The 24,278-nt window shown below is 41.4% G+C and overlaps 1 protein-coding gene across 10 annotated transcripts in view; it reads right to left on the reverse strand.

The window, feature by feature from the left end:
• Positions 1-24,278, reverse strand: part of FYTTD1 (forty-two-three domain containing 1) — a 50,607-nt gene that overhangs the window by 5,665 nt on the left and 20,664 nt on the right. For 4 of the 10 annotated variants that reach the window (XM_074030643.1, XM_065539339.2, XM_005595279.4 and 1 more), the window contains exons 3-8: positions 11,174-11,322; positions 9,641-9,753; positions 6,815-6,911; positions 6,348-6,409; positions 3,452-3,526; positions 1,934-2,060 (exon numbers count right to left, since the gene is read on the reverse strand). In XM_074030643.1, coding sequence (XP_073886744.1) covers positions 1,934-2,060; positions 3,452-3,526; positions 6,348-6,409; positions 6,815-6,911; positions 9,641-9,753; positions 11,174-11,322 — 623 coding nt within the window. The remainder of the gene's footprint in view (positions 1-1,933; positions 2,061-3,451; positions 3,527-6,347; positions 6,410-6,814; positions 6,912-9,640; positions 9,754-11,173; positions 11,323-24,278) is intronic. The other 6 variants (XM_074030645.1, XM_074030641.1, XM_005595282.4 and 3 more) reach the window with 2 other exon arrangements.

The raw sequence follows: 24,278 nt of genomic DNA on the forward strand, positions 1-24,278 counted from the left end.
GCCTGTATCCCCAGGCGTGGTGGTGTGTGCCTGCATCCCCAGGCATGGTGCGTGTCCCTGTATCCCCAGGCCTGGTGGTGTGTGCCTGCATCCCCAGGCATGGTGTGTGTCCCTGTATCCCCATGTGTGGTGGTGTGTGCCCTCCCCAGGTGTGGTGGTGTGTGCGCCTGTATCCCCAGGCATGGTGGTGTGTGCGCCTGTATCCCCAGGCGTGGTGGTGTGTGCCTGCATCCCCAGGCGTGGTGGTGTGTGCCTGCATCCCCAGGCGTGGTGGTGTGTGCCTGCATCCCCAGGCGTGGTGGTGTGTGCCTGCATCCCCAGGCGTGGTGGTGTGTCCCTGCATCCCCAGGCGTGGTGGTGTGTGCCTGCATCCCCAGGTGTGGTGGTGTGTGCCTGTATCCCCAGCTACCCAGGAGGCTGAGGTGGGAGGAAGGATCGTTTGAGCCTGGGAAGTCAAGGCTACAGTGAGCTATGATTATGCCACTGCATTCCAGTCTTGGTGGCAGAGCGAGACCCTGTTTCAAAAAAAAAAAAAAAAGTCCTAAGGAATCTACAAAGTCAATACAAAAGTAAGTGAATTTAGCAAGATTACAGGATACAAGGTTAATATGGTTAATACAAAATTGTCAATGTGCTTTTTGACTTTTTTTTTTTTTTGGAGATGAGTATTGCTCTGCTGCCCAGGCTGGAGTGAGTGGCACGATCTCAGCTCACTGCCATCTCTGCCCCCTGGGTTCAAGCAATTCTCCTGCCTCAGCCTCCCTAGTAGCTGGGATGACAGGCACCTGCCACCACACCAGGCTAATTTTTGTATTTTTAGTAGAGACAGGATTTCACCATGTTGGCCAGGCTGGTCTCGAACTCCTGACTTTAGGTGATCTGCCCACCTCGGCCTCCCAAAGTGCTGGGAACACAGGCGTGAGCCACCGCGCCTGGTCGGTTTTGACAATTTGTTATTATCCTTGTATCCTGTAATCTTGCTAGATGGCTATAGTCAAACAGCAGATAACAGTGAGTATTGGTGAGGATATAGAGAAATTCAGAACCCTCATAGACGCTGGCGGGAATATAAAGTTGTAGCACAGACTCTTCTAAGGAAAACAGTCCAGCAGTTCCTCAAAAGATTAGATAAAGAGTTACTATAAACCGGCCGGGCGCGGTGGCTCAAGCCTGTAATCCCAGCACTTTGGGAGGCCGAGACGGGCAGATCACAAGGTCAGGAGATCGAGACCATCCTGGCTAACATGGTGAAACCCCGTCTCTACTAAAAATACAAAAAAAAATCTAGCCAGGTGAGGTGGCGGGCGCCTGTGGACCCAGCTACTTGGGAGGCTGAGGCAGGAGAATGCCGTGAACCCGGGAGGTGGAACTTGCAGTGAGCTGAGATCCGGCCACTGCACTCCAGCCTGGGCGACAGAGCGAGACTCCGTCTCAAAAACAAACAAACAAACAAACAAAAAAAGAGTTACTATAAACCTAGCAATTCTACTCCTAGGTATTTACCAGGGAGAAATGAAAACAGATGCTCACACAAAAACTTCTGCGCAAATGCTCAGAGTAGGATTATTCATAGTGTCCGAGGAGTGAAAACACCCAAATACCCATCCAGTAACGAAGGAATAAATAAGATGTGGTATATACATATGATGAACACTGTTCAGCAGGAAAACAAAATTAAATACGGACACAATATAGATGAACCTTGAAAACATTATGCTAAGTGAAACAATTCAGTCACAAATATATACTGTATGATCTGATTTATATGAAATGTCAAAATAGGCAAACTGGCAGACAGAAGTGGGTTAGTGGTTCCCTAGGTTTCAGGGGGCAGTTAGGATACCTTGTTTATAATTCACGATTATAATAAATGTTTTGTTAATTAAAATATTCTCAGCAGATGACCCAAGAAAATACAGAAAATGTTTTTTACCTGTTTTCCGACGCTGTTTATGTCAAACTGTAGGGGAACACCTTTAGGAACTTTCCGGGCGTCACTTTGCTCCCGCTTTGTTAAAAATGAAGGTGCAGCAGTGCGAGTTAATCGTGGTTTCTGAGTTCTATTAGAAAAATATTAAAGTATCAGAGCAGCTTAACAATGAAAGGAAAAATAAATTAATTTGGTACTTAAGACATCCTGTACACATGTTCAAATGTATTAGGGCCATTTTATTTGTGTTTTCAAAAAAACGGTGTCATTGGCTACTCTAGACTAAAATATATCATTGTTCAGAGAATACCTCTTTAAATAGAACTACAAACTTTTCAACAAGTTGGAATGTTTGGTGATTCCTAACTCTTGATCTTCCATTAAAATAAAGCAACCTCTAAAGTCCTAGGCACCCATCCTACACTCTTTTCATTTCAATCATTAAGATGGCTGGATGGCTACGCACTGTGGCTCAGGCCTATAATCCTGGTACTTTGGGAGGCCAAGGCAGGAGGATCGCTTGAGGCCAGGGGTTAGAGATCAGCCTAAGGAACATAGCAAGACCCCACCTCTACAAAAAAAATTATAAAATAAATAAAATAAAATTAGCTGGGTGTGGTGGTGCATGCCTATGTTCCCAGCTACTCGGAGGCTGAGGCAGGAGAATTATTGAAGCCCAGGAGTTCGAGGCAGCAGTGAGATATGATGGCACCACTGCACTCCAGCCTGGTCATCAGAGTAGACCTTATCTCTTAAAAAAATCAAAGAGATGCTTGAATAGAACATAAGCTCCATAAATCGACAACGTTTATAAAGCAATAAATTTAAAGAGAAGGTAGGTCTGTATGGTCTGAAAAATAAAGACATCAAAAATATTACAGGCATTGGGGGAAGAAGTAGCATGTATACTGTCATCTCGTTTATTATTGTACATAAAAATACACATATTGGGTCAGGTGCAGGGCTCTCGCCTGTAACCTCAGCACTTCGGGAGGCCAAGGTTAGAGGACTGCTTGAGTCTAGGAGTTCAAGACCAGTCTGGGCACAAACAAACAAAAAAGCCAGGTGTGGTGGTGGCACCTGCAGCCCCAGCTACTCAGGACTCATGGTGGTGGCACCTGCAGTCCCAGCTACTCAGGACTGGGGAGGCTGAGGCAGGAGGATTGCTTGAGCTTGGGAGGTCAAGGCTGCAATAAGCCATGATCATGGCACTATACTCCAGCCTGGGTAACAGAGCCAGACTTTGCCCCCAAAAGAGGGTACATATGATATACATGCACATAATTTTTAAAATATTAAAAAACACTGTTCAACATGGTCATTTAGGGCTGCAGAATCAGGAATCCAGAAAACTCTTCCTTTTAACTTTACATGACACTGTTTCCATATTGTATCACAGGCATTACTTCTGCCTGGTTTATCCTCACTTGGACATCATTCTCTGGGCAGAAGTCTAATACTTTCTTATGATCTTGTGTAATGAGAGGTTATAATTTTTGCAAAAAGAAAGAAACAACTTACACTGGGCATTGAACTGCTCCAGGATTGTCAATAGATACAGTCAAAATCCCTCCATTTGTGGTGGAAGTCCGCCATCTAGTATCAAAAAAAAATAAAATCCACTAAATGTAAGTTGATAAACCCTATGTATATTCAAAATAAAAATAAACATTTTAAAAGCAGCCATGGCCGGGCGCGGTGGCTCAAGCCTGTAATCCCAGCACTTTGGGAGGCCGAGACGGGCGGATCACGAGGTCAGGAGATCGAGACCATCCTGGCTAACACGGTGAAACCCTGTCTCTACTAAAAAAATACAAAAAACTAGCCGGGCGAGGTGGCAGGCGCCTGTAGTCCCAGCTACTCGGGAGGCTGAGGCAGGAGAATGGCGTAAACCCGGGAGGCGGAGCTTGCAGTGAGCTGAGATCCGGTCACTGCATTCCAGCCTGGGCGACAGAGAGACTCCGTCTCCAAAAAAATAAATAAATAAAAATAAAAATAAAAATAAAAGCAGCCATTACTTTTTCTTAGCTTGCAAGAAATAAATACCTAAACCCCACCATGACATAATGAATCAACACCTTGGGTGCAGAACTGGGCATCTGAATTTATTAAACATTTATCAGTGTGATAAATATATACAAATTTTAAAAAATCAAATAGTACAAAAGAACTTCTAATAAAAAGCAACAGTCCCGGGCCGGGCGCAGTGGCTCACGCCTGTAATCCCAGCACTTTGGGAGGCCGAGGCGGGCGGATCACAAGGTCAGGAGATCGAGACCACGGTGAAACCCCGTCTCTACTAAAAATACAAAAAATTAGCCGGGCGCGGTTGTGGGCGCCTGTAGTCCCAGCTACTCGGGAGGCTGAGGCAGGAGAATGGCGTGAACCCGGGAGGCGGAGCTTGCAGTGAGCCGAGATCGCGCCACTGCACTCCAGCCTGGGCGACAGAGCGAGACTCCGTCTCAAAAAAAAAAAAAGCAACAGTCCCTCACCCCACTATTCTCCTGCTTTCCATTCCTACTCTCCACAGGCAGCACTTCTAACCTTTGTTTTTACTGCTTGCTGGTTACTTCCAATTCACTAAACAAGATGCTTATGTAGTATAAAACCTTGCTGCAGCCGGGCGCAGTGGCTTACACCTGTAATCCCAGCACTTTGGGAGGCCGAGGCAGGTGCATCATGAGGTCAGAAGTTCAAGACCAGCCTGGCCAAGACAGTGAAACCCCATCTCTACTTAAAAAAAAAATACAAAATTAAGCTGGGCATGGTGGCGGGCACCTGTAATCCCAGCTACTTGGGAGGCTGAGGCACAGAACTGCTTGAACCCAGGAGGGGGAGGCTGCAGTGAACCGAGATTGCGCCATTGTGCATTCTGGGCAACAGAGCGAGACTCCATCTCAAAAAAAAAACTTGCTATGATGAATAGATTTAGTTCATCAAACTATCCTCCAGTTTCCTTACCTACCTTGAAACATTTTGATGGCTATGTCACTACTTCCCTGCCTTTGTAACTTAAAATACTTAAATCTCTGTTTCCTTCAGCAGAATCACTTGACCCCGCCCCCAGCTCTGTGGGAAAGGACCTCAGTGCCTCTGTTCCTTCCTTCCACCTCTGCCCCTTTGTTTGTGCCTCTCACTTTCTGTCAGCTCTTCCTTCATATTCACGAGTCAAAATCGGACACTTACATTACATTCTGTTCTCAAATTAACTATGTTGTGCTTTGTCTAACAGGTTGATTCTCAAAGTTCAAAACAAGTAACATTTATATATGATCATGATTATGTAAATATTGTTCACTGCAGAAGCAAAAACGCTACGATTATTCTTTCCTTCCCCATGGTTTCTAATGTCATGACCCCTGTGCTAAAGAATACTACCAGTATCTGTTTCACAGTTTCCTAACACTCCAATTGCTAAAAATCATGCCCCATAGTTTGCATCATATCTGGACCATGACCATGTTTTATAGCCAGCTCTCTGTATCCACAGGCTCTACATCCATGTATTCAATCAATTTCAACCACAGACTGAAAACAATCCATGGATATGGAGGGCCCATTGTAAGGGACTTGAGGATCTGAGGATTTTAATCTCTTCAATGGTCCTGGAACCAATTCCCCTGAGACACAGAAGGCCAACTGTATCTATTTTGTTTTCCAAAAAGTAGCCGTAATTTTAAACAGTTAATCTCAAAACCTAATCACACTGATGGAATTAGTATGTTACAATTCACACTCAGGAGGTGTGATTATAACAGGATAAAATAGATTTTCAAAATTTTTTTTATAGGGCTAAGAAAAAAAGACTGTGAAAAGGAAAACTATTGTTTTTAAAGTTGTACAAATTTTCTAAAAGTTGTACTGAACTTTATTCTATTCGTTCCCTAAATAGGTTCATTTGTATGAAAGCAGTTATAGCCAAAAAAGAAAGAAAGAAAAAAAAAGCTGTTTCATTAAAATGGAATAGCCAATAAAAAATAAAAATAATAAAAAACAAGTAATCTACTTGGCACTAAAACTGTTACAATATCGACATGTGAAAACTCAAAAGGATTTTTGGCGAAAATTAACAAAGGACAAAACAGGATTTATTTATTTTAGGTTCAATTTAAAAAATTTTTTTTGGAGACAGTCTCCATAGCCCGAGCTATGCTGCTCAGGCCGGTGTGCAGTGGCGATGCACAGGTGAGATCATGGCACTTCACAGCCTTGAACTCCTGGGCTCGAGCAATTCTCTTGCTTCAGTCTCCCCAACTAGCTGGGACTACAGGTGTGTAGCGCCACTATGCCCGGCTTTCAGGCTCTATTTTATTCTGGGTTTCAATTAATTTCTTCTGGACTGAGGCACATGATAATTTGGGTAGTCAGTATTCTGGGAGTTTTGAAATAACATCTTGAAAAACAAATGGAAACTTACTGACGAGTTCTCTTTGCTACTACATCGTCTAGCAGTTGTTCTGTATTCAACTGGGCCTGAACCTGAAGAGAAAAAAAAAAGCAGTAGGTCCCACAGAAAGCAGAGGATTGAATCCAAAGAGCGATCCTGCTCTAGAACCTTATAATGCAGTGGGGCGTGTGCATGAATGCAGAGAGGCCTGTGCTATTCCTGTCGGAATTCCTGTATCAGAACAAGTGGCAAACACAGGTTTATTCCCAAATAACATGGTAAATTATTATAAGACATTGCTATTGAGGGTAAGGACAGGAAATAAAAAACGTACAACAGAAAGAACTAATCTACTGCCATGCTCCTCATATCCTGAACCCAATGCTGCCTGTGACTGAGGCTTTTACTGAAGGTGGCTGCTCAGGATCCTCTTTGGGTTAAAAAAAACAAAACAAAACAAAACAAAACAAAAAAACACTGCCACAGTTTTTAAATACCTTCAGGCCTCTTCTGAAAAGAAAAGTTGCCTGACGAGTATCTTTCTGATGATTTAATTTATTTCCACTCCTGGTAAAATTAGCTGGAATGTTATTTCTGCAACAAAAACACATATGCCATGCTAAGCCATTTAACTACTTTCAAACGTCTTGAGGAAAAATAAGCAAAAATAGTTAAATTCATAGGCTGAAAACATGAGGTGCAAGTAACAAACAACTCTGAATTATTTCCTTATTAACATGAAGCTATTGAGATTTGATTAACAAATACCTCCCTCCGAAGCACAGCACATAAACCACCTGTTAATTTCGAACCACTTTATCGTCCAAATATTCAATCCTCTAACATTTCATATATCTTCTGAAGACAATAATAATCACATTTTTAGTGCTATTTCCTATATCTGGTGAAAACGTAACTTCACAATTTACAGGATTAGTACAAAGAAAAACTACACATAGGCCAAACTGAAGACCTAAAATAAACTGAAGACCAAAAATAAAGACAAAGGTTTGAAAAATAACATCTCCTCCTCCAGCTTTCTCTTCCTTCCTCACTCAGAAACTGTTATGTATTAACATAAACCATAAAGGCCAGGCATTATGGCTCACACCTGTAATCCCAGCATTTTGGGAGGTTGAGGTGAGTGGATCACTTGAGGTCAGGAGTTCAAGACCAGCCTGGGCAACATGGTGAAATCCTGTCTCTACTAAAAACACAAAAGCTAGCCAGCCTTGGTGGCACGCGCCTGTAGTCCCAGCTACTCAGGAGGCTGAAGCATGAGAATTGCTTGAATCAGGGAAGCAGAGGTGCAGTGGGCCGAGATCACGCCACTGCACTCCAGCCCAGCGACAGACTTCATCTCAAAAAATAAATAAACCACAGAAAAACTTATACTCTTCTGTTTCTTGTTCTTTCATGCACAGAACAATGCTGTTAATTATGTTTGACTTTCACCAATTCTTTTTTCTTTTTTTAATTTTACTTTAAGTTCCGAGACACATGCTGAACACGCAGGTTTCTTACGTAGGTGTATATGCGCCATGGTGGTTTGCTGCACCTAATTTCTTGTTTTCTACAGGAAGTTGGTGAAGTATGAAAAATTAAAATTTCATATTTATGCAATATTCAATCCTCTAATATTCCATGTCTTCAACTGATCTATTGATGAATATGAAACACTATACAAACAAGTGTTCATTAGATTCCTTAGTCTTACCTCCAATCTTTCAGAGATTCAAGTTCAAAATTTCCCTAGCTAACCCAATTAACATGTAAGTCTCATGTAAATGATGGGTTCTTATTTGAGAAGGTACCTTATTATCAAGTGATTCCCAAAAGATGATGGTTAAAACTGCAATTCCAGCCATTACATTTTTTGTTTTGTTTTTTATTTTTTATTTTGTTTTAGACAGTTTCACTGTTACCCAGGCTGGAGTGCAGTGGCACGATCTTGACTCACCGCAATCTCTGCCTCCCAGGTTTAAGCGATTCTCCTGCCTCAGCCTCCCAAATAGCTGGAACTACAGGCATGCACCACCATGTCCAGCTAATTTTTATATTTTTAGTAGAGATGGGATTTCACCATGTTGGCCAGGCTGGTCTCGAACTCCTGGCCTCAGGTGATCTACACGCCATGGCCTCCCAAAGTGCTGCGAATACAAGCATGAGCCACTGTGCCCAGCCACTGCATTTTTAAAAAACTCCATTCCAGGTTTTGTTTGCTGAATAATCTTCCACGAGAGATAAATAAATAGTACTTGAAACCGAATAAGGAAACTTCACACCTCATTAACTTCATCTACTTTGTCCTTACAGAGAACAGAATGCCGTAACAACAGATCATAATTTTTCTTTTTTTTTCAGAGATGGGGGTCTCACTATGTTGCCCAGGTTAGCCCTGAATCCTGGGCTCATGTGATCCTTCTGCCTCAGCCTCTTAAGTAGCTGGGACCACAGGCACATGCCACTGTGCCCAGCTCACAGGCCATAATTTTTGGTTTTTATTATTCAACTTAGTATAAAAATAATTTCAGTTTAACAAGTGTTCATCAAGAATTCCTCCTTTCTAGTTTGATTTTTCCACAAATAACATACATTGTGATTCAGTGTTCTAGTAAGGGCCATCCAGACTGAGTAACAAATTGAGCTTTCAGAATTCCCAATTTTGAATAATTCCCACTGAGATGTTAAGAGTTCTACCAGGGCTGGGCACAGTGGCACATGCCTGTAATCCCAGCACTTTAGGAGGCTGAGGTGGGAGGATCACTTGAGGCCCGGAATTGAGACCAGCCTAGGCAACAGGGTGAGACCCTGTCTCTACCAAAAAAAAAAAAAAAAAAACAACTAGCAGGGCATGGTGGCATGTATCTGTGGTCCCATCTACTCAGGAGGCTGATGTGGGAGGATCACTTGAGTCCGGGTGGGGGTTGAGGCTCCAGTGAGCAGTGATGGCGCCACTGCACTCCAGCCTCAGCAATAGAGCGAGAAGACCCTGTCTCAAAAAACAGGAAAAAAAAAAAAAGAGAGAGAGTTCTACTAAAGTGATCAGCTTTTGCAATTTTATTCCATGTGTCAAAGGGGTAAAGAAGCAGAGTGATGCTTTTTAAAAAGCTGATATTGGTTAAATTCATCAGTAAGAATTCATCTAATAAACGAGCTATTACTGGATACATCCATGTGGATGCTCAGATAGACATCCCAAACATCTGTCTTGAAAATGACCAGATAACTAAAAAAATCACTGCAAATCTATTCTTCACACCACTTAATGCAAGAAGTGTTTTTTAATGCAAAATAACACATCATCATATTTGAGTACTTACTTTCTGTTTAGCTGGTTAGGTCTCTTGAGAACTGCCACTGGTTTCCTCTGCCCTTCATTTTGTCTCAGAAGGTTTGCCTTCCTTTTTAACACTGGAAAATATTGTTCTATATTCTATCAGAAGGCAAGAAACTATGTTAATCAAATTGCATTTTTCTATATACCCTACTACAATAAACATTTCTGATGCAGAATGAACAGGGATTGACAACAGCTTGAATGTGTAGATAAGGGAGATGGAGAAACAGCTTGAAAATTTACAGCCTAAGCGATTGGAAAGATGAAAACCCCACATTATACTTAAAATATGTGAGGTACTCACGGGACCCACAGGTGCTGGGGAATTGTGGCTCCGCAACTCAAGAGAAGAATCAGAGGGCCAGAGATATAAATTAGGGAATAATTTATATAAACATGATTTTTGATACTAATAGATTTTAAAAAGCCAAGTTCCAAAACAAATGCCGAAAACAAGAAAAAGCGGGGAAGTCATGACAGCAAAGGAGCTGGAATAGACATGGTCAGAGGCAAAAAGTACCACAAAAAACAAAAGCACATGAAACACCCTCTTTTTCTTCCTCCATATATGTAAATTAAATCCACCATTAAAGCCTAATTCAGATATTCATATTGTCCATAAAGACTTCTCAAAAGTTCTTGACAAATACGAACGTTATCTTATACTTTATCTGGATTCTTCTATTAAGTATATGAGAAGTACTTCATAAATATCCACTGACTGACTCACATTAAAAAGTCTTAATTTGGTCAGGCACGGCGGCTCACGCCTTTAATCCCCACACTTTGGGAGGCTGAGGCAGGTGGATCACGAGGTCAGGAGTTTGAGACCAGCCTGGCCAACATGGTGAAACCCCATCTCTACTAAAAATACAAAAATTAGCCAGTCATGGTGGCACACACATGTAGTCCCAGCTACTCGGGAGGCTGAGGCAGGAGAATTTCCTGAACCCAGGAGGCGGAGGTTGCAGTGAGCCAAGATTGCACCACTGCACTCCAGCCTGGGCGACAGAGTGAGACTCTATCCCCACCCAAAAAAACCTCAATTTTCGGCCAGGCATGGTGGCTCACGCCTGTAATACCAGCATTTTGGGAGGCAGAGGGGGGCAGATCACTTGAGGTCAGGAGTTTAAGACTAGCCTGGCCAACATGGTGAAACCCCATCTCTACTAAAAATACAAAAATTAGCCAGGCATGGTGGCACACACCTGTAATCCCAGCTACTCAGAAGGCTGAGCCAAGATCACGTCACTGCACTCCAGTTGGGTAACAGAGCAAGGCTCTATCTACATATAAAAAACAAAAAACAAACAAAAAACTTACTTATATTTGAGAATGTGGAAATTTAGGTATTCTTTATGAATGGCAGTGATTTTTATTCAGATATTAAATTTGATATATCAGTCCCAAAGTACTATATAAAAACAAATAAAATTTTCTGTTAAGCTTATTCACAGAAATGTTAGTACAAATAATGGAAAAGGACATCTAATCCAGGATTAAGCCATCATCCTACCTTGTCACTTAGAGGTGGACGATTCATAGGACTAATTCCTTTTCGAATTCCAGTTGTTTTCCTAGCTGCGAGGCCAGTGATAACTCCATTAGGACGTCTCTTTCCAGGCATGACTCTTCCTCTACGATTCAGACTAGTCTTACCAAAACCTAGAGGAAGCAAAAAGAGAAGAAAATGTCAATTTAACAATTCAGCTGGGAGGGTCACAGGATATTCTATTTTCCAAGGAAGGAGGAAGTTATGAACCTTTATTATGTTATGATTTATGTTTTTTAAATGACATAAGATATGTCATTTTAAAGCAATCTGTTGCATTGGGAAGGGTTCTGTGGCTATACCGGACTGTAAATAACTAGAGGATTCGCACATGTGGCCATACTCTTTCGTCATTAGTTTCTCAACAAACAGGACAGTCCACAGAGTCTTTACCTGTGCAGTAGGGTCGATACTAACCATCTGTGGTTACTACTGAGTACTTGAAGTTAAGTACTAGTCTGAATCGAGATATTTCAAGGTAAAATATTTCACTGATGATTTTATATAAATCATATAGTGAAATATTTTAGAGATACTCAGCGAAGTAAAATATATTCATATGTGCTCAATCTTTATTGAACAGTGCTGATCTAGAGTGAAATCACTATCTCATTTCCAATTTACTTATGACAACATATTGCCATCTGGCTTCACTTTCAGCCCTACTCCATTCAAATCGCTTTTGCTAAAGTCGCCAGTGCCAATAGACACATTTTAATCTGCGGCATGTGACATTACCAACTTTGGTTTTCCATTATATATCTTACCTATTTAAATACTTTTTCTAGGCTGGGCACAGTGGCTCATGCCTGTAATCCCAGCACTTGGGAGGCCGAGGCAAGAGGATCCCTTGAGCTCAGGAGTTCAAGACCAGCCTGGGCAACACAGGGAGGCCTCACCTCTAAAAATTAGTTGGGCATGGTAGCACACGCCTATAGTCCCAGCTACTCAGGAGGCTGGGGTGAGAGGATTGCTTGAGTCCAGGAGCTCTAGGCTGCAACAGAGTGAGACCCTGTCTCCAAAAAATAAATACATTTAAAAATAAATAAATATATAAATAAATAAGTAAATACTTTTTTCTAGTTAAAAAAAAAATAGGGGCCGGGTGTGGTGACTCACGCCTGTAATCTCAGCACTCTGGGAGGCCGAGGAGGGTGAATCACGAAGTCGGGAGATCAAGACCATCCTGGCTAACACTGTGAAACCCGTTTCTACTAAAAATACACAAAATTAGCTGGGCGTGGTGGCACGCACCTGTAGTCCCAGGTAATAGGGAGGCTGAGGCAGGAGGATCACTTGAGTTTGGGAAGCAGAGGTTACAGTGAGCTGAGATCACACTGTATTCCAGCCTAGGGTGACAGAGCAAGATGCTGTCTCACACACACACACACACACACCCTGTCTCAAACGCACACACACCCCTATATTGTGAAAATATTATCCCATGTTTTTGATATCCTTTTATTGAATTACTTTTTAATATGCCATACTTGATCCAATCAACTTTAGAGTAATCATTTCAGTTAGTTCTAATGATAAATAATATCACAATGGAACCATAGATATATTTTTAAATACATCCACGATTATTTTCTGAAGATGTGAGTTTCTAGAAGGTGAAATGTTAGTTAAACAGTAAAGCAAACTCTTTTTTTTTTTATTTGAGACGGAGTTTCACTCTGTCGCCCAGGCTGGAGTGCAATGGCGTGATCTCGGCTCACTGCAACCTCCACCTCCCAGGTTCAAACAATTCTCCTGCCTCAGCCTCCCTAGTAGCTGGGATTACAGGCACACACCACCACACCCAGTTATATTTTTGTATTTTTAGTAGAGACGGGGTTTCACCATGTTGGTCAGGCTGGTCTCAAACTCCTGACCTCAGGTGATCTGCCTGCCTTGACTTCCCAAAGTGCTGGAGTTACAGGCGTGAGCCACCACAGCTGGCTTAAAGTTTTTAGTTTTTAAATCAAATTATTGCTGCCCTACGTGTGGTTTCCTTCTGAAATTGCAACCAGATGAAGATTAAACCATATTGGGAAAAACTGTACATTAAAACTAATTCCAATATAGAATCACTTGCTATTTGTGTTAAATAACATGACAGCTACCCTTCACTGTCCTAGGCACTGTGCTGAGTACCCTAATTCGTACGGTAAGCTGAGCTGAGCGCTGTAATTCGTATGATAATCTGAGCTGAGCACTGTAATTTGTATGAAAATCTGAGCTGAGCACTATAATTCCTATGATAATCTGATAAGACTGATACTAAAGATCTTTCTTGAGAAAGGAAGAAATGGGAAAATATTCCAAAAGAACGAGTGAGTTTGTAGGGCAAAAAGAAAAGATTAAAAGGAGGAGGAACCCATTATTATACCGAAATTTCAGGACTAGATGAGAAAGACTGACAAGAGTCTCTCATAAATAGCAATCAAATGGATTAAAACAAGATCTTAAGTATGAAATAAGGTTGGGTACCGCAGCTCACGCCTGTAATTCCAACACTTAGTGAGGATGAGGCTGGTGGATCATTTGAGGTCAGAAGTTCGAGACCAGCCTGGCCAACATGGTGAAACCTCGTCTCTACTAGAAATACAAAAATTAGCTGCCAGGCGTGGTGGTGGGCGCCTGTAATCCCAGCTACTCAGGAGGCTGAGGCATGAGAATCGCTTGAACCTGGGAGGCGGAGGTTGCAGTGAGCCAAGATCGCACTACCACACTCCAGCCTGGGCGATGGAGCAAGACTCCATCTCAAAAAACAAAAAATAAAAAAAAATAAAATAAACAAGTATGGAATAGATCTCTATCCCTTGACGCTATTTCTATTGATAGTACAGTACATTGTTCCCATACTTATCAATCTTTCTACTGTCTTTTTTTTTCTCTTATCCATGGTGTTGCCTTTTTTGGTTTGCTTTTTTTTGAGATAGAGTCTCGCTTTGTCATCCAGGCTGGAGTGCAGTGGCCGGATCTCAGCTCACTGCAAGCTCCGCCTCCCAGGTTCAAGAGATTCTCCTGCCTCAGCATCCCAAGTAGCTGGGACTACAGGTGCCACCACCACACCCAGCTAATTTTTGTATTTTTAGTAGAGATAGGATTTCACTATGTTGGCCAGGCTGGTCTTGAACTCCTGACCTCGTGATCCACCCACCTCGGTTTCCCAAAGTTCTGGGATTACTGGCATGAGCCATGGCGCCTGACCTCCTCCTCTACTTTCTAATCAGGCCTATATGATTCGTTCTCCCACCTTTCTACCTTTGAACAAACTTCATTAGCTGTATGTTTTAGCAATGATTGTATTTTTCACCCTTTCATTGTCACATTACATAAAGCAAGAAAGATCTATACATACTGCCCCAATTATCTCCCCTCCCCTCTTATGCTCTGTGACTGTCTTCTATTCTAAAAAGCACTATGAAGGGGTACTAAAGACATCATCCAATACAACAGTCTTTTCTTAGTTTTCATTCATTTAGCCTCTCTGCAGCATTCCAGAGTACCCACATTCTCAATGTACTTCAACTACCACCCTTTATGAAGACCTTTCTGCATTTTCAGCTCCACCAGAGCAGTAGTTTAATACTAGTTAGGTATCAGAATCATCCATGAAGCTTAAAAAACGTTCCCTACCTCTACAGGTTCCGGTTCAGTAGAAATAAAGTACAGCCAGAGCATCTATTTCATAAAGCTCCACAGGTACAACTACGGTTGATAACAACTAAAACTAGAGAAAGACATTTTCATCTTTCTTTTAAATCCCAAGACTAATCTATTCATGAGTTTCCTTCCACATACATCATATGCCTCAATAATTTCAGGAGCCTTACCGTCTAAATAAAGATTTGAGGGATTTTCTGGGAACTGTCACATCCTAGGGTATATGTAATCATATTATTGGCTCATTTCCAAAGCAACATACAAATATTCCCATCTCTTCTACTTCTAATAAGAACAGCATTCTCAAACTTTTCAGTCTCGGTACCTCTTTACACTCTTTCTTTTTTTTTTTGTAGAGACGGGGTCTCCCTATGTTGCCCACGCTGGTCCTGAAGTCCTTGGCTTAAGCAATCCTCCTGCTTTGGCCTCCCAAAGTGCTGGGATTACAAGCACGAACCTCTTCATATGCTTAAAAATTGAGGACTCCAAAGTTTTTGTTTCTGTGGGTTTTATTTACTGCAATTAAAATAAAACCTTTTTTTTTTTTTTTTTTTTTTTAATAGACAACAGTCTCACTCTGTCGCCCAGGCTAGAGTGCAATGGCATGATCTCAGCTCACTGCAACCTCCGCCTCCCCAGTTCAAGCAATTCTCCTGCCTCAGCCTCCTGAGGAGCTGGGATTACAGGTATGTGCCACCACACCCAGCTAACTGTTGTATTTTTAGTAGAGACGAAGTTTCACCATGTTGGTCAGGCTGGTCTCAAACTCCTGACTTCAGGTGATCCACCCACCTCGGGCTCCCAAAGTGCTGGGATTACAGGGGTGAGCCACCACACCTGGCCATAATAAAAACTATTAATAAGATAGTTAAAAACCATTTCACTTAATAATAATAAACTCATTACACATAGGGTACACACCTCTTTTTAAATGAAAAATAACAAATTTTAACTTTTATTTTAAGGTTGGGGTACATGTGCAGGATGTGCAGGTTTGTTACATATGTAAACATGTATCACAGGGGTTTGCTGTACAGATTATTCCATCACTGAGGTATTAAGCCTGGTATCCATTAGTTGTTTGTGTGTGTGTGTGTGTGTGTGTGTGTGTGTGTGTGTTTTGGAGACAGAGTCTTGTTGTGTCTCTCAGGATGGAGTGCAGTGGCCGGATCTCAGCTCACTGCAAGCTCCATCTCCCGGGTTCACACCTTTCTCCTGCCTCAGCCTCTTGAGTAGCTGGGACTACAGGCGCCCACCACCACACCCGGCTAGTTTTTTGTATTTTTAGTAGAGACGGGGTTTCACCGTGTTAGCCAGGACGGTCTCGATCTCCTGATCTCATGATCCACCTGCCTCGGCCTCCCCAAGTGCTGGGATTACAGGCATGAGCCACCGCGCCTGGCCTTTTTTATTTTTGAGACAGAGTCTCGCTCTGTCACTCAACCAGGCTGGAGTGCAGTGGTGTGATCTCGGCTCACTACAACCTCCACCTCCCAGGTTCAAGTTATTCTCCTGCCTCAGCCTCCCGAGTAGCTGGGACGACAGGTGCCCACCACCATGTCCAACTAATTTTTATATTTTTAGTAGAGACGGGGTTTCACCATATTGGCCAGGCTGCTCTTGAACTCCTGACCTTGTGATCTGCCCGTCTCAGCCTCCCAAAGTGCTGGGATTACAGGCTGAGCCACTGCGCCTGGCCTAGTTATTTTTATTTTCTGAAACAAACAAAAATATTTAGTAAGAAGAGTGTTGTTGTTTTTGGATCTCCTTGGTGTTTGCCTTAATAGAAGATTCTCACTAGATTCTCACAACTGCTTGTTAAGGACTGAATGTTTGTAGTTCTCCAAAATTCACATGTTGAAGTACTAACACTTAATATGATGGTATTAACAGGTGAGGGCTTTGGGAGGTACATCATGAGGATGGAGCCATCGTGAACGGGATTAGTGTCCTTACAAAAGTGACCCTGGAGAGCTCTCTAGCCTTCCTTCTGCCACACAAGGATACCACAAGAAGTCCAAAGTCCGCAACCTGGAAAAGAACCCTCACCAGAATCTGACCTTACTGACATCCTGACCTTGAACTGCTAATCTCCAAAACTGTGCAATATAAACTTCTGTTGTTTATAAGCTACCTAGTCTACGGTACTTTGCTACAGCCCACTGAACTAAGATCCTGCTTTTGCATTCTATCTACTTTAATTATCAGATATCGTGTAGACTCCAGAAAAGCCTACTGTACATTCCTGAGAGAGCAGGAGTGAAAATACAATTAATGCCTTAGTATTAATATTAAATTAGTTTTGATCTTGTGGATCCCCCATGTCTTAGGGATCCCCAAGGGTCTCTGATGACATTTTGAGAACAACTCTATACATTCTACCACGGAAGAACACTCTATACACTCTATCACTGAAGAACAACTCTATACACTCTACCACTAAAGAACAACTCTATACATTCTTCCACTGAAGAACTCTATACATTCCTCCACTGAAGAACACTCTATACATTCCTCTACTGAAGAACAACTCTATACATTCTACCACTGAAGAACAACTCTATACATTCCTCCACTGAAGAACACTCTATACACTCTACCACTGAAGAACAACTCTATACATTCTACCACTGAAAAACTCTCTATACATTCCTCCACTGAAGAACAACTCCATACATTCCTCCACTGAAGAACACTCTATACACTCTACCACTGAAGAACAACTCTATACATTCTACCACTGAAGAACAACTCTATACACTCCTCCACTGAAGAACAACTCTATACATTCCTCCACTGAAGAACACTCTCTACATTCCTCCACTGAAGAACAACTCTCTACATTCCTCCACTGAAGAACACTCTATACATTCTACCACTGAAGAACACTCTATACATTCTACCACTGAAGAACAACTCTATACACTCCTCCACTGAAGAACAACTCTATACACTCCTCCACTGAAGAACACTCTATACACTCTACCACTGAAGAACAACTCTATACATTCCTCCACTGAAGAACACTCTATACATTCCTCCACTGAAGAACAACTCTATACATTCCTCCACAGAAGAACACTCTATACATTCCTCCACTGAAGAACAACTCTATACATTCCTCCACTGAAGAACACTCTATACATTCTACCACTGAAGAACAACTCTATACACTCTACCACTGAAGAACACTCTATACATTCTACCACTGAAGAACAACTCTATACATTCTACCACTGAAGAACAACTCTATACATTCTACCACTGAAGAACAACTCTATACATTCTACCACTGAAGAACACTCTATACATTCTACCACTGAAGAACACTCTACATTCCTCCACTGAAGAACAACTCTATACATTCCTCCACTGAAGAACAACTCTATACATTCTACCACTGAAGAACAACTCTATACATTCTACCACTGAAGAACAACTCTATACACTCTACCACTGAAGAACAACTCTATACATTCCTCCACTGAAGAACAACTCTATACATTCCTCCACTGAAGAACAACTCTATACACTCTACCACTGAAGAACAACTCTATACACTCCCCCACTGAAGAACAACTCTATACACTCTACCACTGAAGTACAACTCTATACACTCTACCACTGAAGAACACTCTATACATTCCTCCACTGAAGAACAACTCTATACATTCCTCCACTGAAGAACACTCTATACATTCTACCACTGAAGAACAACTCTATACACTCTACCACTGAAGAACACTCCATACATTCTACCACTGAAGAACAACTCTATACACTCTACCACTGAAGAACAACTCTATACAGTCTACCACGGAAGAACACTCTATACATTCTACCACTGAAGAACAACTCTATACATTCCTCCACTGAAGAACAACTCTATACATTCCTCCACTGAAGAACACTCTATACATTCCTCCACTGAAGAACAACTCTATACATTCCTCCACTGAAGAACAACTCTATACATTCCTCCACTGAAGAACAACTCTATACATTCCTCCACTGAAGAACAACTCTATACACTCTACCACTGAAGAACAACTCTATACACTCCCCCACTGAAGAACAACTCTATACACTCTACCACTGAAGAACAACTCTATACACTCTACCACTGAAGAACACTCTATACATTCCTCCACTGAAGAACAACTCTATACATTCCTCCACTGAAGAACACTCTATACACTCTACCACTGAAGAACACTCTATACATTCTACCACTGAAGAACAACTCTATACATTCTACCACTGAAGAACACTCTATACATTCTACCACTGAAGAACAACTCTATACATTCCTCCACTGAAGAACAACTCTATACATTCCTCCACTGAAGAACACTCTATACATTCTACCACTGAAGAACAACTCTATACATTCTACCACTGAAGAACAACTCTATACATTCTACCACTGAAGAACACTCTATACACTCTACCACTGAAGAACACTCTATACATTCTACCACTGAAGAACAACTCTATACATTCTACCACTGAAGAACACTCTATACATTCTACCACTGAAGAACAACTCTATACATTCCTCCACTGAAGAACAGCTCTATACACTCCTCCACTGAAGAACAGCTCTATACACTCTACCACTGAAGAACACTCTATACATTCTACCACTGAAAAACTCTCTATACATTCCTCCACTGAAGAACAACTCTATACTCTCTACCACTGAAGAACAACTCTATACACTCCTCCACTGAAGAACACTCTATACATTCCTCCACTGAAGAACAACTCTATACATTCCTCCACTGAAGAACACTCTATACACTCTACCACTGAAGAACACTCTATACATTCTACCACTGAAGAACAACTCTATACATTCCTCCACTGAAGAACACTCTATACATTCCTCCACTGAAGAACACTCTATACATTCCTCCACTGAAGAACAACTCTATACATTCCTCCACTGAAGAACAACTCTATACATTCTACCACTGAAAAACTCTCTATACATTCCTCCACTGAAGAACAACTCTATACACTCTACCACTGAAGAACTCTATACACTCCTCCACTGAAGAACACTCTATACATTCCTCCACTGAAGAACAACTCTATACATTCCTCCACTGAAGAACACTCTATACACTCTACCACTGAAGAACACTCTATACATTCTACCACTGAAGAACAACTCTATACACTCTACCACTGAAGAACACTCTATACATTCTACCACTGAAGAACAACTCTATACATTCCACCACTGAGGAACACTCTATACATTCTACCACTGAAGAACAACTCTATACATTCCTCCACTGAAGAACACTCTATACATTCTACCACTGAAGAACAACTCTATACATTCCTCCACTGAAGAACACTCTATACATTCCTCCACTGAAGAACAACTCTATACATTCCTCCACTGAGGAACACTCTATACATTCCTCCACTGAAGAACAACTCTATACATTCCTCCACTGAAGAACACGCTATACACTCTACCACTGAAGAACACTCTATACATTCTACCACTGAAGAACAACTCTATACACTCCTCCACTGAAGAACAACTCTATACATTCCTCCACTGAAGAACACTCTATACACTCTACCACTGAAGAACAACTCTATACATTCCTCCACTGAAGAACTCTATACATTCCTCCACTGAAGAACAACTCTATACATTCCTCCACTGAAGAACACTCTATACATTCCTCCACTGAAGAACAACTCTATACATTCTACCACTGAAGAACAGCTCTATACACTCCTCCACTGAAGAACACCTCTATACACTCTACCACTGAAGAACACTCTATACATTCTACCACTGAAGAACAACTCTATACATTCTACCACTGAAGAACAACCTATACATTCTACCACTGAAGAACAACTCTATACATTCTACCACTGAAGAACAACTCTATACATTCTACCACTGAAGAACACTCTATACATTCCTCCACTGAAGAACAACTCTATACATTCCTCCACTGAAGAACAACTCTATACATTCTACCACGGAAGAACACTCTATACATTCCTCCACTGAAGAACAACTCTATACACTCTACCACTGAAGAACACTCTATACATTCTACCACTGAAGAACAACTCTATACATTCTACCACTGAAGAACAACTCTATACATTCTACCACTGAAGAACAACTCTATATGTTCTACCACTGAAGAATAACTCTATACATTCTACCACTGAAGAACAACTCTATTCTACCGCTGAAGAACAACTCTATACATTCCTCCACTGAAGAACACTCTATACATTCTACCACTGAAGAACACTCTATACATTCTACCACTGAAGAACACCTGGGTAGTTTCTCCAAGTATTTACTGAGTGCCTAAATTATTATTCACACATGAAGTTAGAAAGATTTCATTCACTGACTTGTTCAGCCATCAGAAATCATACTGCGGATCTGCAAAGAGATCTCTGTCCTAATTATTTCTCTTACCTCAAGCCAACATCCTCATTGACATTACAAAGTGGAAATCTGAACTTTTTCCTAGCCAATCAGAATTTAAGACAATCTTCTATCTCTGTACATTCAGTAACAGTGGCTGCTGTTCTATTTTAGCCCCTGTCACATGTAAGCAATAAACATACAAGGACAAGCTCAATCTTATGAAATCCTAAGCTGCCCCTAGATATCATTTATTTCAAGGCTCAGATCACAACATCCATAAAAGAAAAGCTTTTCTGATCCTTCATGGACCAGCTCACATTTCACCTTATTCATGAAATCTTTACTCCTGATCTTCTTAGTACAAAATCTCTAAAGTCCTATAATACTATTTGAATTTCTCTTATGACATTTCTCCCGTACTACCTTTTCCATCTTATCTCTAATACTGGAAATTAATTCCTTGAAGTAGAAGACCATATCTTTATATAACCCTAGGACCCAATCAGGTTAGAGTATCTATCAAGTATTTAACACTGAAACATATATATATATATATATATATATATTTTTTTTTTTTTTTTGAGACAGAGTCTCGCTCTGCCGCCCAGGCTGGAGTGCAGTGGCCAGATCTCAGCTCACTGCAAGCTCTGACTCCCGGGTTCACGCCATTCTCCTCCCTCAGCCTCCCGAGTAGTTGGGACTACAGGCGCCCGCCACCGCGCCCGGCTAGTTTTTTGTATTTTTTTAGTAGAGACAGGGTTTCACCGTGTTAGCCAGGATGGTCTCGATCTCCTGACCTCGTGATCCGCCCGTCTCGGCCTCCCAAAGTGCTGGGATTACAGGCTTGAGCCACCGCGCCCGGCCAACACTGAAATATATTAATGTTAAATATTTGATAAACATTAATTAATGAATATATTTCTGGCTTCTATGAATTCTCAACAGTTATTTTAAAAACAAAGAATACAAAAACAAACAAATAATACAAAAAATACATAGTATGTTCAATAACATTTATAAGAAATATTTAGGCTGGGCACAGTGGCTTACTCCTGTAATCCCAGCCCTCTGGGCGGCCGAGGCAGGAGGCCAAGGCAGGTGGATCACCTGAGGTTGGGAGTTCAAGACCAGCCTGAACAATATGGAGAAACCCCATCTCTCCTAAAAATACAAAATTAGCTGGGCATGGTGGCACATGCCTGTAATCCCAGCTACTTGGGAGACTGAGGCAGGAAAATCGCTTGAATCTGGGAGGTGGAGGCTGCAGTGAGCCAAGATCGCGCCATTGCACTCCAGCCTGGGCAACAAGAGCGAAACTCCATCTCAAAAAAAAATGTAAATATAAATCACTGGAACTAAACTTCATTTGCTACAGTTAAATACCTGTCATGAAATTCACTCCCTTAGGTTCAACTATTCAAAAAATTCTTACAGATGAATAGTTTCTTTTTAGGGCCCAATCTCAGTTATATGTACTTTTCTTGAGACAGAGTCTCATGCTGGAGTGCTGTGGTACCATCATGGCTCACTGTGGCCTTGATCTCCTAGGCTCAAGCCATCTTCCCACCTCAGCCTCCCAAGTGGCTGGGACCAGAAGGAGGTCCCAGGCTACCACACCTGGCTAATTTTTTTTTTTTTTTTTTTTGAGACGGAGTCTGGCTCTGTTGCCCGGGCTGGAGTGCAGTGGCCAGATCTTAGCTCACTGCAAGCTCCGCCTCCCGGGTTTACGCCATTCTCCTGTCTCAGCCTCCCGAGTACCTGGGACTACAGGCGCCGCCACCTCGCCCGGCTAGTTTTTTGTATTTTTAGTAGAGACAGGGTTTCACTGTGTTAGCCAGGATGGTCTCGATCTCCTGGCCTTGGCCGGGCGCGGTGGCTCAAGCCTGTAATCCCAGCACTTTGGAAGGCCGAGACGGGCGGATCACACCTGGCTAATTTTTAAAATTTTTTGTAGAGACAGGGTCTCCCTGTGTTGCCCAAGCTGGTCTCAGATTCCTGGATTCAACTGATCTTCCCAAAGTTCTGGGATTACAGGCATGAACCACTGTGCTAGGCTTCAGTTATACATATTTTGAGGATACAATGGGATGTTAGCTGTAAACACAGAATTATGTTCAACCTACTGGAGATTATTTTTATGTTTTTCAACATACAGAATAAAAATCAATTTGGAAGTTAGTTTGTCAAACATATTTTTACATATCTGAAAAAGGTTTAGTTCTTTTATTTGAACAAAGATTTATTCTAAAATTCTGATATTGCTGATAAAGAAGTTAACAAGCCATATATATTAGCGTTCAATTACGGCCTACAATCGAGATGGTTATAAATAATATAAATACAAAAATGGTTATATATATATAATGGCAATATATAATGGTTATAAATAACATAAATATAAATAAATAAGCTTCCAGCAGATTGTCAAAAATAACTAAATGTATAGAGTTCCACATTATATCTAAAGCATTCAATTCTGAGTGTCACTTTGGAAGATTCAACAAATCCTAAAGTTCTTGGATGATAAGACAAGGAGTCTGAAGGTCATTTTCTACGCAGAATGTAATAGTAGTCTCCACATAATTAAAGAGTTCTCATACACAAAAGAGAATTTGCTTTCTATAACTTTACTAAAGTGCCAGGCATGCTTTAATTCAAATTAAGAGGCCAAGCACAGTGGCTCATGCTTGTGAGGTAGCATACTCTTTCGCTGAATATATTTAAGCTGGAGTTAGTCATCCATTAGGCAGACTATTAAAGGAACATCTCACTTGGATGGAGACAGGAGCTCATGATTTATAAGATCCTTTGCAATTCTAAACTCTGAATATAATTTAGACTATGTATAAACTGAAGTTACTTTTAAATGACTTAAATGTTTAAGAAACAGTGTTATGCCTATTGAAGGCTACTGAAATTTTTACCAGGTTTTAGATCTAAACAAACACCTAGTCATACAGGAAACAGAAAACACAAAGAGTACTGATG

The sequence above is a fragment of the Macaca fascicularis genome, chromosome 2 (genome assembly GCF_037993035.2).
Source record: "Macaca fascicularis isolate 582-1 chromosome 2, T2T-MFA8v1.1".
Taxonomy (NCBI): Eukaryota; Metazoa; Chordata; class Mammalia; order Primates; family Cercopithecidae; genus Macaca; species Macaca fascicularis.